General features: G+C 34.5%; 1 protein-coding gene across 5 annotated transcripts; it reads left to right on the top strand.

Moving 5' to 3' along the window:
- Positions 1-5,994: 5,994 nt before the first annotated feature.
- LOC140801835 (transcription factor GTE10-like) lies at positions 5,995-13,368 on the top strand. Of its 5 annotated transcripts, none has more exons than XM_073157155.1 (11): positions 5,995-6,148; positions 6,760-8,031; positions 8,155-8,203; positions 8,283-8,435; positions 10,874-10,944; positions 11,378-11,447; positions 11,568-11,648; positions 11,749-11,861; positions 11,955-12,021; positions 12,106-12,236; positions 12,322-13,368. In XM_073157155.1, the coding sequence occupies exons 2-11, from the start codon at positions 6,814-6,816 to the stop codon at positions 12,583-12,585; spliced, it is 2,217 nt and encodes a 738-aa protein (XP_073013256.1). In that variant the 5' UTR covers positions 5,995-6,148; positions 6,760-6,813; the 3' UTR covers positions 12,586-13,368. The 5 variants fall into 5 exon arrangements, with proteins under 5 accessions (XP_073013256.1, XP_073013257.1, XP_073013254.1 ...); XM_073157156.1 differs by having other exon boundaries at positions 5,997-6,148; positions 6,797-8,031; XM_073157153.1 differs by having other exon boundaries at positions 6,048-6,198.
- Positions 13,369-14,109: the final 741 nt, after the last annotated feature.

The following is a 14,109-nucleotide window of genomic DNA, read 5'->3' as shown; positions in this document are numbered from 1 at the left end:
TTGGCAGATTTAGGATATATTACCATATTCACAAATGACTCATGAAATATCATAAAATGACATATGATCATAGTCTGAGACAAATTAATGAAACTTTATATGGTATACAATAACAATGCAACAGTAATTTTTGCATCTAAAGTTAACACTATGATATGACATTGAAGACTTGAACATATGAATTATAAAGAAATGAAAATAGTGATATCAAAAGAGAAACTATATGGTCTTAATTCAATGGATCCGTAATTTTTATGAAGATTATAATTTTATCAAACATTATTTCAAACAACACTATATGAAAAATGAAACATTGAAACTAGTGAAGACTATTGTCACTATAGAGAAGCAAAAACTTGACTTAGCTTTTATTGATCTTCTAGGTTGAAGATGGTGTTGAGACTCTATCGGTGGTCGAGTGAATGTACATGTTAATGGCCCACTTTTAGAAATCATTTGAGAAGTTAGATTAATCTCTAAGTAAAATTATTAAGATATGGAGATGAATTAAACTTTTCTTATTGGGCGTTCAATAGGAAATTCGATGCTCAGTATTTTTAGATAATTTTACTATTCAAGACATTTAAATAAGAGGCCTTTGGACACTCAAATGGAGTTTTGGAGAATAAGTATTTTACAAACTTTCAAACAAACTTCAAATATAACTTCTAGAAAGTTATTGTCATAGAAGCATTCAAATATATCCTAGGGTATTCACATGCATTTATTAGTGATTCCTAACGAATTATGTTGGGCTTTCTTTAAAAACTATGTAAGTTTGCACGAGCAATAGAACATCATGAAATATTTTGAGAGATTTATTGATAAAATAAAAATTGAGGAAGAACTTGAAGTTCTTAGCTTTAGATTGAGATAAATTTCTTCTTTTTAGTCTTTTTTAGTTTTCATATAGTAAAGTTGGTGTGGTCTTTATGGATGTTGATTTAGTTAGATGAACCACATAAAAAATATATTTTTCTTTGCTTTTAATTATTTTTTTCTTTTTGCTTTCCATAACTTTCAATTCCTAAAAGGAAAGTTAGGATTGAGAATGGAAAAGATAGGAAAAAAATTAAAAGTAAATATCAAGATATGAGTTTGATGATGTAACAACCAAGAGTAAATTAGAATAAAATAATAATATTAGATATTATAATGTACAGATGGTAATAATAATAATAATAGCCTAGGTATTAAAAATAGCAATAGAATAATAAGTTAATATAGGTAGTAATAAAAATATAAATAAATGAATACAATAATGATAAAAGTAATATAAAATAATATATAGTATCAATGAAATAGCCTTACATTTTGCAATTATTAATAATAATTTTTAAATTTTTGGTTGGTTTATTATATTTTTGTTTCATTTATACCTATTATTCTTATATTTATTATTTTTATTTTTATTTTTTTTTTCACTCTTCCTTTTCTCTCTCTTCAATCTCAAACTAAAATCAACTTTTACTACTTTTTCTTATTATTTATTTACTCTCGTATCTATCTCTGCTCCTCTCTTTCTCCCTTCATGCCAAATTGACTTCATCTAAACTAACTCATCTCTTATTTATTAAAAATTATATTATTTTTCTTATTGTCATTTTACATTCTTATTTACCTATCTAAGCTCGCCATCTTTAATTTCACTCACTTTTTTTTTATATATCATATCTCCTATCAGCCACTATCGTCAATGGCACATTCTTTAGCCTATGACCATCACAATCTCCATTCTATAAATATTCTTACATGGTAATCAAGCCCCTCGATTAAAATATTTTTTTGCTTATTTTTTTTTATATTTATTTTGACCCTCATTTATGAGTTTGTTATATTTTAGCATATGATTTCATATACAATCAACCCCGTTTAAAATGTTAATATTGTGAGTGTTTCTTTTAATTGACAAATTTTATACATTTCACATTATTTAATGTGATCTCTCAACTCTAACAAATATATATATATATATATATGTTGATCAAAATTCTCCAAATCTCCGTAATTAATGTAATTTTAAGATATCAATTAAAAGTTATAAGCATATAAGCTTATTTATTCATCTTGTAACAAAATATTGGCATAAGCCTATCTTGCTTAGTTGAGTAAAATCGTTGGGACCCACTAATTTCCTATTGAAAATCATGTAACTCTATGGGATAATTAAAATACGCTTTTCTATGAAACAATTGTTGCTAATAGAATCAATGTGTTTATTACTAAACTTGTTGCATCATAGTGGGAAATGATAAAAACAAAAGAGAATGGGAGAAAATTTTTAAAATTCATGCTTGGTCTATGAGCAAGCTTCCTGAAGAACTCAGAGGAGCTCTATATTTAATTATGAGGGCGTATTTCCTAAACTTAAATAGTGCTTCCTTTGTTGCTCTCTCTATCCAAAAAATAAAATAGTCGAACACAGATTTTATTAAGTTTTGAGTGGCTGAAGTGTTTGTTAAAGTAATAGAAGGTAATCATGACAATTGCCCCTGAAAACTTTAGGGGTTAGTTGCAGAGTGCAAAACACTACTCTCAGCTCTTTTATAAATAGTCGGTTAGTGCATCTTAGGAGAGAGGGCAATCGGGCGGCCGACTAGGTAGCCCAGCACGGGAAAAATGGGTCGCCTACGGACCTCATCCCTTTCAAGTTTTGTGTGCTACTTTTATCCAATGCTTCACTTCTATGGGGTTAGGCATAATTGAATCAAACTTTCTATTAAAAAAAAAAAGAGAAAGTGACCAAATTATAACAGATATTATAAAAAAAATATTATAATGAGTTAGTTAGAAGAAATCTCTTACAGCTAAATTACTAATACATTGATAGAAGTAGATACAGAATGCACGATTTTTTATGGTCTCTTACTTAGTATGTGTCAAAAAAAAGTTTTATGGAGGTCCACATATGTTAAATCTCATTGCTCTGTAAGATTTGTCATTTGACAAGTATAAAGGAAAAGACTGTTACAATCCTACTACATCTAGAAATAAAAAAAAAATATATATATATATATACTTGATGATTTATTGTAGTTTATGAGCCTCGTTAAAGTTGTTATATTTCAATTTCTAAGATTTGCATATCTTTATGTGTTGCATATTACTGTGACTTATTATGAACATTCTAGATTCTTTTCGAGATTTAATGCACTTATATTTGTTAGATTTTAATCATATTAACATATCCAACTATCAAATTCACTCGGTTATCAAACAATTTTATAGACCTTGAATATAATTAATTAGTGATTAATTATAAGTATTTGCATACCTTTCTAAGGGGTTTTTCTCTTTATGTAATCTAAGACTTCTTAACATCAGAGTTAAGCCTCTAAATAATGTACCAAAAGATATGAGGGATTATAATTACTTGATGACTTAAAATATTTGTAGCCAGCAATAGATATGTGAGTGATGAAAATACAAGACAATTGAGACTTGAAAGAGTTAGAATTTCCCAACCAAAGTGTCAAATTTTAAAAAAATATAATTAGAGTACACTTTATAAGTTGACTGAGTTGATCAACAGTAATACTGTGAGGAGAAGACTAACAAGATTAGGGAAATCTTTGAGAAATTATCACGTCTTCATTCTTATTACATATATAATATTAAAAGATTTTTTCGTCATAAATATCTCATATACATTATATCTTTTTTTTCCAACCTATCAACATGGATAATTGTTAGTTGTGTATCATATTCGCAACTTTCACTACTATGCTAGTTATCATATTTAAGATATCTTAAAATTAAAATGACATTAATAATAATAATAATTATCCTAAAATTTCTTAGTTGTGGAAATGAAGATGTGCTTAGCTATAGCAACCGTTTTTACCAAACTTGAATTTCTCTTATTTGAAGAAATACTTAGTTAAAAAGAGTGGCCCTTGGATGAAGAAATAAGAAGAGAGTTGCTTCAATTGGAAGAAAGATTGCATCATCTTCTTTATTATTACTCTCTCATCTAGTGCAATTGACACTTTTAGACAGCTCTTCAAGAATGATTGAATAAGATAATAATCTATTCTATAAGTATACATATAGGATATATAAATATAAAAATGCATATGACTATTACATAATATTATATATCTTAGTAGAATTGATACTTCATCTACTTATAAATTGTACATATATATATATATATAAGAAAGAGGTACACAAGTAAGATAAAATCATTTTATAAAATCATTTTAACTAAGCTTAATTAACTACCTAAGTAAATAATTAAATAAGAATATTTTTATGCTTTTTCTCTCATTAAGATATTATAGTAAGGGACATGAATCATCTAAATCTATTAGAACAGTAATTCTTTACTATTACATACTGAATATCTTTATGTGGATAGAAAAAAGTTGATACTAGAAATTAAAAAAATCGTACATTCAAAGTGTTCATATAATCAATTTGAAACAAAATACATAATGGTCTATATCTCGGGTTGTAAAAAATTACTAAAGTTGAATTACTAGGAAGTAGTGATTTACTATCAAATCAATTATCATTTTTTTTCGAGATTCTATCATTTCACATATTCATTTCTATGTTTATTACGACTTGCGTATGTTTTATTACTATTTTAATAGTAATCTCATAATTTCTATCAAATTATACAAAAACATAACTCAAGATAATCTTCGAAAAATTAATAACAAAACTAATATTGTTTGTCTTGTTTGAATGAAAATATAAACTCGAATTAAAAGTAGTACAATGATATAGTATAAAGAATAATATTTACACAATATGAGGTGTGAATTGAGAAATCCTAATAATTTTTTTACGGATGATTTATCAACTAAGGCTGAAAGTAAATTGTTATGAGTTTTGTTTTCCACGTTTTGTTGGGGAGAAGAAACTAATCCCCTTTTAAAAATTCTCTGCAGTCATGCCAGAGAGTATTATTTATAGGAATTACAACTAGTGTAATACATTTGTGTTGGATAAAATAGTAAGACCCTGACCCTATGTATAATTGTTGACTCTAAATATTTTAGTTAGATTCTTTTTCAATAAATATCTTTCTAGTGTAATTTTATTACAAATATCCTTCTAAAATTTGCATATTTATAAATTAAAAATATATTAGATATTTATTATATGAAATAATTTATGTCATTATGTAGTAGTTAGTATCATGAGTTATCTAAACATAAACACGTATATATATGATCTCATATCCCATATTAAATTAGAGCACATTTGATAAATAGAACCTAAAATTGTTCGTCTATCTTACTACTTGAATTCATATTAGGTATATAGGTCATCAAAAAATACTTAAATCTATCATTATATATCTAAATAATTTAAAAATACTACAAAATAGTGAAATAGAAACAAATTTGAGCATGCTTTAATTCCTTTATCAATATGCTATACATATAATAAGTGTCCTAACATCTCAACATTTAGTGCTCCGGACCCAACCCACATCTGGCTGGGGATTGAGTGCTTAATTAAGTAAGCCCAATGGGCCTGGCCCAAACACGTATGTAATTATGTAAACAATAAACCTACGTGATCCAAAGTAGGAAACTTTCCATGCTAGGGTAGAGGGAGCTTCCATACCGTCACCGACTCGTTATTCGCACTGGCGGTGACCATAACCGGTAGTGCACAGCACGATCCCGGATCTCGTGAAATTGCCACCGAATTACAATTCCATCACGTGCGCGCGTAATTTGGCTTCCTTCGCCGCGTGCCGTTTTCCCGAATGCCCCGCGTCATCGTCGCACAGATTTTCTACAACGGCACTCGCATCCTCAGACTTATCCGAAGTCAAACAAAACTCTCTCTCGCTTTCACAATGCTCCGCCGTTCGGGTCCGAACACCGGATCTCGCGGATCCGACGCGGAAACACTTCTCGATCCGGAACTACAGCCGTCCGATCAATCCGTTCGGACGGTGTAGATTCGTCCAGCACCGACCATTGGGTCGGCTGGAGATTATAAATAGCGGGACAGGGGCTTGGATCGCTTCCATCTGCTAGTGGCTTCGGCTTTTGGGGGAAATTTCGTATCAATATCTCATTACGGCCGAGGAGGAGGAGGAGAGATAGAGAGAGAGAGACAGAGAGGAGGAGGAGCGAAGAAGGGAGGAAAGAGGAAGAAGAAGAGGGATTCGATTTTTAGGGTTAGTATTCTTTAAGCGAGGAAGCTGCTCTACTCGGGCTCCAGGCTCAGGTTTCTTATTAGATTTTCTTTTAGGATTTTTGGATTTTTTTTCTTAATCCTTAGAGGTATTCTTTGCATCTACTCGCGCGCTTAATTTGGAGATTTCGGAGATTGGACATGGCTGTTCTCTAGCAATTCTAGGGTTTTTATTGGTTTGCGGTGTTAGGATTTGGTGTGCGGGAGGAAGATTTAGGGTTAGGGTTTTATGTTATTTGATTCAAGGGAGGTTATAGGAGACTTAGGTTTTGAGCTTCTGATTTAGGGATTTTTCAAGGTTTATTAATTCGAAGTTGGGTTGTTTTTTTTTACACTGCTCTGGGAATGAGAGTTTCATTGGATATAGATAGGTCTTTAGGTTTTAATAAGTAGTTTCATGATATCCCCTTTGTGGATATCAAATTCTCGATTTTGATGCTAATCTCACTCTCAAATAGTTGACAGATAGATCCTGAAATGAAAGGGGGTTGAAAGGCGACTCATTCGGATAGTTTGAATATAAAAACACAAAATAAAGTTAATTGAGGTTTTAATACAATAGTATAGTGATTAAATGCATTTGGATGCTGCCAGGGAAATTGAGTGACGGTACCCTGGTTGACATGTACAGATTTCTTGGACAGCCTAATGGCACCTACGGTTCTCTATGAGTACACGAAAGAGAAGCAGCTGAAGAGAAATTCTGAGGAACTGTCGATCATGATGATGGGGAAATCACAGGTCTCGAAAGGATTCTCATCTGGATTTGTGCCCGAGTATCGGCATGCTTTGGAGACAACTGGTGAGTCTGAGGGGTTTGGTAGCCAGGGGCATGTTGACTCGGAGGACTCCTCCGTGCCAAAGAGGAAGTGCATACGCTTAAATGGTGATGGTTTCAATGTCCCAATGCAAGTGTTTTCTATATCAAAGATGTCTAGTTCAGAAAGGAAAGCGTTGGAAATGAAGTTGAGGTTAGAACTTGAGCAGATTCAGGGTTTTCAGGAGAAATTACTCACACGAAATGTAAGTGCTCTTAGTGGTGTTGCTCTGTCGTCGTCAGCCAATGGTCATGGTAAGAAACAGGGTGCTGGAGGACAGAATGTTTCCCAGGTGAAACGAGGTGTTAAAGGACGGTTTGAGTCTGCGAAAGGCGCTCCACCTCCAGCTTCTGTTTGTAATTCAGATGCAATGCTAATGAAAGAGTGCGAGAATCTTCTTAAGCGACTGATGTCACACAAGTATGGTTGGGTCTTTAATAGTCCTGTTGATGTGGTGAAGTTGAACATTCCAGATTATTACACCATTATTAAGCATCCAATGGATTTTGGAACCATCAAGACTAAAGTTGCTTCAGGTGACTATACTACTCCGTGGGGTTTTGTTGCAGATGTGAGGCTCACCTTTACAAATGCGATGACTTATAACCCACCAACTAATGATGTCCATATCATGGCAGATACCTTGAGCAAATTTTTTGAAACAAGATGGAAACCCATAGAGAAGAAGTTGGCTGCAGCTGACGCACGCATTAAAAAAGACACTGAGTCTGTCAAAACTGAACCACAATCAAAGAAGAGGAAGACCCCTTCTGCAGACCATAATGTTGTTGCGACAGAGAAGTTGAAACCACGGATGACAGCCGAGGAGAAGCAAAATTTGGGTACACGTTTGATATCTCTGATTGCGGAACTACCAGTTAACATTATTGATTTCTTGAGGCGGCACAGCGACAATGCAAATCAGAATGATGAGGAGGAAATAGAGGTTGAAATTGATTCGCTTGGCGATGATACACTATTTGAGTTGCAGAAGCTTTTGGATAACTATTTGCTAGAGAAGCAGCAGGGTCAGCAGGCCAAACCAGAGGTTTGTGAAATCAAGGCTGTCCTATCTTTTATGATTAAAACAACAGTATCGTATGTCATTTGGTGAAATTGTGATATTCAATTATGTACCACCAGATGTCTTTTCTTACACATTTCTGTGCAGGTTTTGAATGTATCTGGCCTTAGCAATACATCAATGCATCCTTGCAAAGGTATGCAATCTGTACATTTCTACTTTTTCCAATGATATATCTGGATATGGAACGGGAAAGTCATATATTGTTTATGCAGGTGATCCTGTTGAAGAGGATATTGATATCTGTGGCAATGATCCTCCTATCTCAAGCTATCCTGCTATTTCTATAGAAAAGGATGCACAACTAAGAAGCAGTAAATGCAGCAGTTCTAGCAGTTCTAGCAGTGATTCTGGATCCTCTTCTAGTGGTTCGTTTGCCTATATGTTTCTTTCTTTTTTTTCTTTGTTGTACATCATTTATTGCCTTGCTTGGAATTCTCCTAATACTCCTTTTCTTTCATGTGCTTCCTTTTACATCTTGGTTTTACATGTAATGGTCAATTGTACTAAACGAATTTATATTGATGGTTATAATGTTTATAGTGTACATCTTAAATTTTAGGCAGCTCTTGAGTTAGCATGTTTCCAGTGGAAACATTGTCTTTACTGGGATTTTTGTCATCTTAGATGTTTTTGTGGGGTAGCATATTTTGCATCATTTCATCCTATGTACAACATTTTTTTATGACTAATCTTGCTTGTATATTGAGTATGTTTGTAATATCTACTTTTTTTTTAATTGCTAGAGGATGTATAGTTCTATTTCGGAGAATACATATGTATGTATATGTATAAACCCTCTATTTAGATAAAGTCTAATTGTATACAACCCTTTGATCAAAATGTGGCAAAAGGAAGGAAAATCCATGGACTGACCCCATCGTCTCCACCCCATAGGAACTATGAGATCACCCCAAGGACGCCTTCGGCATTTTGATACTTCTATCTTGCTTTGTTGAATATTCTAAAAAGCGCATATTGCGTACATAGCGGCCAAGGGGTTTCCTCACACCTGACATGAGCTCGAGGCGGGTCTCAAAGATATATTAGCATTTTTACCTTTCTTAAACTACTCATCTTATGTCCAATCCACATTATCCAATTAAATAGACATAAGAACTATTCATCTCGTGATATATCATATAAAATTCATGTATGTGAGCAAGAGTCTATGTAATTAACCGCTTCAGTATTTTAAATCATTTCATCCTATGTACAGATTTTTTTCATTGCTAATCTTATACTAAGTATGGTTGCAGTGTTCATATTTCTCGCTCTATGTAAAGATCATGTTTACTGCCAGAGGATGTATAGTTCAATTGCAAAAGAAAATTTTGAAACCTTTGTCTTTCTCTATTCAGTGTTTTAAAAAGCGTGTAGTGGACACATAGCACCCAAGAGATTTCATGGCACCCAACATGGTGGGTGACATGAGCTCGAGGCAGGTCTAAAAATATATTAGCAATTTACCTTTCCTAAATTACTCTTCTTATGCAATCCAATAAGATAGACGTAAGAACTATTCAGCTAGGGATGTATCATATAAAATTCTTGTATGTCAGCAAGTCTATTTAATTTAACCTCTTCATTCATCCATCAAAAGTTGGTGTTCTGCTACTCATTTACTTTTGCAGATCAGTAAAAGAGAAAAGGAGGATTCTTCAATTGAGACTTTGCATTTAAATGTGACTATTTAAGAATTTTCCGTATATACCACTTAATACAGAGTCGATCTTCTACAGCCCTGACTATAGCGCTTTCTTGCAGTCATCTGTAGTACTCACTGCAGGAAATTCCTGCAATAAGGGCTGCAGATGATTGCATTCTGCTGCGAACGAGGAAACTGGCTGCTGGAAATCTCTGCTGCTAGGCTACAGAGGAAGTACCCAATTATAGGATATTTCTGTACTGGGCTGCAGAGATTCACATAGCCAAGTTAAAATGCACAAGAGCAAGAACTAGAACCTTGTGGGTTGTGCAATGGAGGCATAAATTGAAAAATAAAATAAAATTAAGGAAATAGAAGAAAGGCCAGAAAAAAAGGAAAACAAAGAGGAAACTCAAGAGAATGTTGGAGCGGGTAGTGAGTGCAGCAAGGCTGGCAAGTGCATGTGGCAGCAACAGTGTCCTCCCCTCTCTTTCTTCTCTCTCCCTCAGTCTTTTCTGCTGTCTTTTGTTTCACACAAACCTAGGGCTTCTGAGATTGATTGAAGCCTTTTAGCTAACTGGGCCTATCTTAAAGGATAAGTTAATATGTTTGCGGGTTCTGCAGTTGATCTACTGCCCACCTTAATCCCATACGCTTTTTGCTTTGGCAGATGGGTGCCAGAACACCAGGGCAGCCACCTTACTAATTTTAGAAGTTAGATCACTTTTCTTTTTCTTTTTTTATTACTCAGGAAGTTAGGAGTTTAGAGTTAGATTTCTGCATTCACTAACTTTTTTTTTTTTGTGGCCAATCTGCTTGATTGGCTTGAAACTGGATAGTATAAGATTAGCACTTACAGATTTGAAGACTCCTGCTTCTTACTCTAGCTAATAAATGATGCCGAATCTGCTTGCTAGTAAAGATATCAGATTGACATATCTGGCTTGAATCACTTTCTGAATGTAATGGAAGAGCCTAACTAATGTATTGGCATGAAAGTGAATTGCAACATGATTCAAGCCAAACATATTTTAGAATAAGAATAAATGTTCATCCACATTTTTTGAAGAGTTCTGGTTTCTCTGTAAGGATGTGAACTCTTTTTATTTTAAATTGTTGTATTCTGGTAAATGATTTTGAATTTTGTTCCTACTGCAGATTCGGACTCTGGTAGTTCCTCTGGAAGTGAATCACATGAGAGAGTTGCTAACCCTACAAAAAGTCCAAAGGTACACCCCCACCCACCCACCCCCCCACCCCACCACCACACACACACACCTCCCTCTTCTTTTGCGTGCGTTTTTATGTATATCTGTAGACTATTCACATATACATGAATACACACATATATTAAACTCATATTTTCCTTTCAAATAAACCTAATTTGCATAAATATACTCCTACAAGCATAAAAAATTCACATAAGTACCATACCGATGCCTCACAGTTTCTTTTCTATGACCTAGAAATATTTAAATCACGCTGACTGCATACTCTACATGTCTGCTGGCAATCTTTTCAATTAGTTTCTAATTTTGCTGGAATTTTAATTTGAATGCACTTACATGCATGCATACTTTCATATGTCAAACTCTTCTCCTTTCAAGTAAGCTTGCCTACACTTCTTTTTTTCTTATACTAAATTGCCAATCTTCCTTTCAGGAAGATGCAAGACTTGAGGTAGCTTTTGACCAAGAAAAGAGTGATGCTATTCATTCAGTTGATGTAAACAGTAAGTTTGTTACTTGAGTTAGTCTTAGTTTTTGTATCTTTTTGAAGGAAGCTTGTTAGAATCTAGATATTCATTTGCTCTACATTTTTATGGTATAAACTTGCTTATGGCAATGTACAGGAACTGTTAGTGGGTCGCATCATCCCGAACAAGATTCTGACTCTATACGTCCATCTGATGGGGCTAATGAACATGTAGAGGGTAAGCATGAATTTCTGAGAAGAAATATATGAGACCCCAAGGGTCTTAAGCATTTAGTTTGCACGGATAAGCTTATCCTTTCCCTATTAAAAAAATATAGGGGAGAATGCTAAATCTGAGAGGCAGGTCTCCCCAGACAAGCTCTACCGAGCAGCACTACTTAGGAGTCGTTTTGCTGATACAATTGTTAAAGCTCGAGAAAAGACACTTCAGGTTGGTTGCATAGATTTCTATTTGTTTTCTAGTAACTCCTGTGTTCAGTTAGTTGTACTGCTCTTGACTTGGCAAAATCTTTGATGAGAGCAGGGTGAAAAAGGCGATCCTGAAAAACTGCGGCTTGAGCGGGAGGAACTTGAAAGGCAGCAGAGGGAAGGTATATAGTGCACAATGCCTACTTCAGTTATAGGAGATCATTCGTTGGTGCTGCTAAGTGCTTATCATTTAAATTTGAAAACAGAGAAGGCACGGATATTAGCTGAAGCTAAAGCTGCTGAGGATGCCCGCAAGCGAGCTGAAGCAGAAGCTGCAGTTGAAGCTAAGAAAAAACGAGAAATTGAAAGGGAAGCAGCACGGCAGGCCTTGCTGAAGGCAAGTACCTATGCTTTCTTTTGCGGGTGATAAATATTGATTTTCATTCTTGTTGTTGGGTTTTTAATATTTCCACTGAATGCAGATAGAAAAGACTGTGGAGATCAATGACTGTCTAATTCTTAAGGATCTAGAAATGCTTAGAACTGTTCCTCCTGAGCATATGCCGATCTCTGTTGATGAGACAAGCCCAGAGCACTCTCAGGATGGTATGGCAGGTTTCAGGCTTGGTGGTAGTAACCCTTTAGAGCAACTTGGTCTGTATATTAAAGTAGATGATGAAGAAGAGGAAGAAGGTGAGCCAAGCAGTGGTCCTGTTAATGATGCAGAGGAGGGTGAAATTGATTGAGATTTTTTTTGTCCATCTGTACCGTCCCTGCTCTTGAATTACTCAGATGACTTGGTTCTGACTTCTGAGGTCCTTGAAAGTTGAAAATGTACATGGGGAGATTGAGGATTATTTGCCAAGCTTGTTGCTTTCAATAGAATATATCTTTTTGGACCAACCAGATCAAGACTGTTGCTGGATAATGTGAGGTCTGAGAAATGTCCAAATTTTTGCTTCAGACATTTCTAAGCAGTCCTTGTTTTTGGATTTGCTGGGAATTTATTTATGAGCTCAGCAAATGATGGAGAAGCCTGCCTATGTATCATGTTGCAACTGATGGACACAGTTGCTAGTTCATGGCATTGGATTCTCTATCTTTGGACATTTGGCATGGTTTGGGAACATTGCAGTTACTTGTTCCTTTGTCTTGGATCAGACGTGTGATTGCACGGCAGTCAGCGGGGGCAGGTTTAGATTGCTGTTTATAATTAGAGAAAAGGTAATCCTGACTTGAAACGGTGGGGAGAGAGAGCATCATTTTCCAAGGAGTGCCTCACTGTTTCTTTGTTCATTTTCTATACTTAAAGTAGGCTATAAAGCCACCTGTTCTTTCTCAATTTTCGCCTTTGGTAGTTTGTACTAAATGAGCTTTGTATACTTCCGGTATCAGAAATAGGGAAAGCTTAGTATTGAAGCCAGAACAAGGGTCTGCGTTTGTTCAATGGTGTCAATTTTGGAACATTAGAATCAAATATTGTTAGTTGAAATTCTTCATAAGCATAGCATGTTTATTTTTTAGCATTACACCGCGGACATTTCCTTGTCATGTATGTTATCTCAAAACTAGTGCATATGCCTGAAAATATATGCTTATTTGTCTCGCTGTTTTAGATGGGACGACACTTTTAACTGATGTGTGGACTATGCAACGCTTGTCTACTTATTGTGGTTGCATATATGTGTATGTATGTTCTTTTGTGATATTGTTGGAAGTTGGATGAAATTCTTGGCCGTGTGATCTGGAGATTGGCAGAAGTGATGTAAATTATCTTTTGTAATGGAAGACTTGCGAGTGTTATAGAGTTGCTAGTGTGCTGAAGTAACTTGATTTGGGCATGTATGTGGTTGCTGTTTTCTGGATGAGATTTTGCTGAGTAAGTTTGCTCGTTACTATATTATATTCCACCGTTTTATTTTCGAAATTGATTCATCCTTTTTCTGCCTTCATCTTTTAACCATGAGAGCATCAAATTTTGTAGTACTATGTCTCTGAATTGTGTTGAAGGTAGACTGAGTTTCTTAAAAGCGATCATGTCACGAGTTGAGCGAGATATTGTGTCCACGAGTGTTATGCAGAAATTTTGAGTGCCCATTGAGCTTTGTAATTGAAGAGGTAGGTAATTCATGTTCAGTTCACTTGGCCTATAAACTTGTTAATAAAAAAATAAATAAAGTTCCAAGATTATTTTCCTGACTATGAATTTGGAGGTTACTATTGATAAAGCATTAAGCAGTATTCTTTTTTTGCTTGACTAATGCTGCAAT

Source organism: Typha latifolia, chromosome 15 (genome assembly GCF_019914945.1).
Source record: "Typha latifolia isolate L0001 chromosome 15, TyphaL0001v2, whole genome shotgun sequence".
NCBI classification, from domain to species: Eukaryota; Viridiplantae; Streptophyta; class Magnoliopsida; order Poales; family Typhaceae; genus Typha; species Typha latifolia.
The sequence above is the reverse complement of the archived record's forward strand: the minus strand, read 5'-3'. Positions and strand labels throughout refer to the sequence as shown.

Excerpts from the sequence above, each read along its gene's own strand:
- LOC140801835 (XM_073157155.1), top strand. The coding sequence starts at position 6,814 with ATGGCACCTACGGTTCTCTATGAGTACACGAAAGAGAAGCAGCTGAAG. Across the intron at positions 8,032-8,154 it reads GTCAGCAGGCCAAACCAGAG|GTTTTGAATGTATCTGGCCT; the intron begins GTTTGTGAAATC and ends ATTTCTGTGCAG. Across the intron at positions 11,862-11,954 it reads CTCGAGAAAAGACACTTCAG|GGTGAAAAAGGCGATCCTGA; the intron begins GTTGGTTGCATA and ends TGATGAGAGCAG.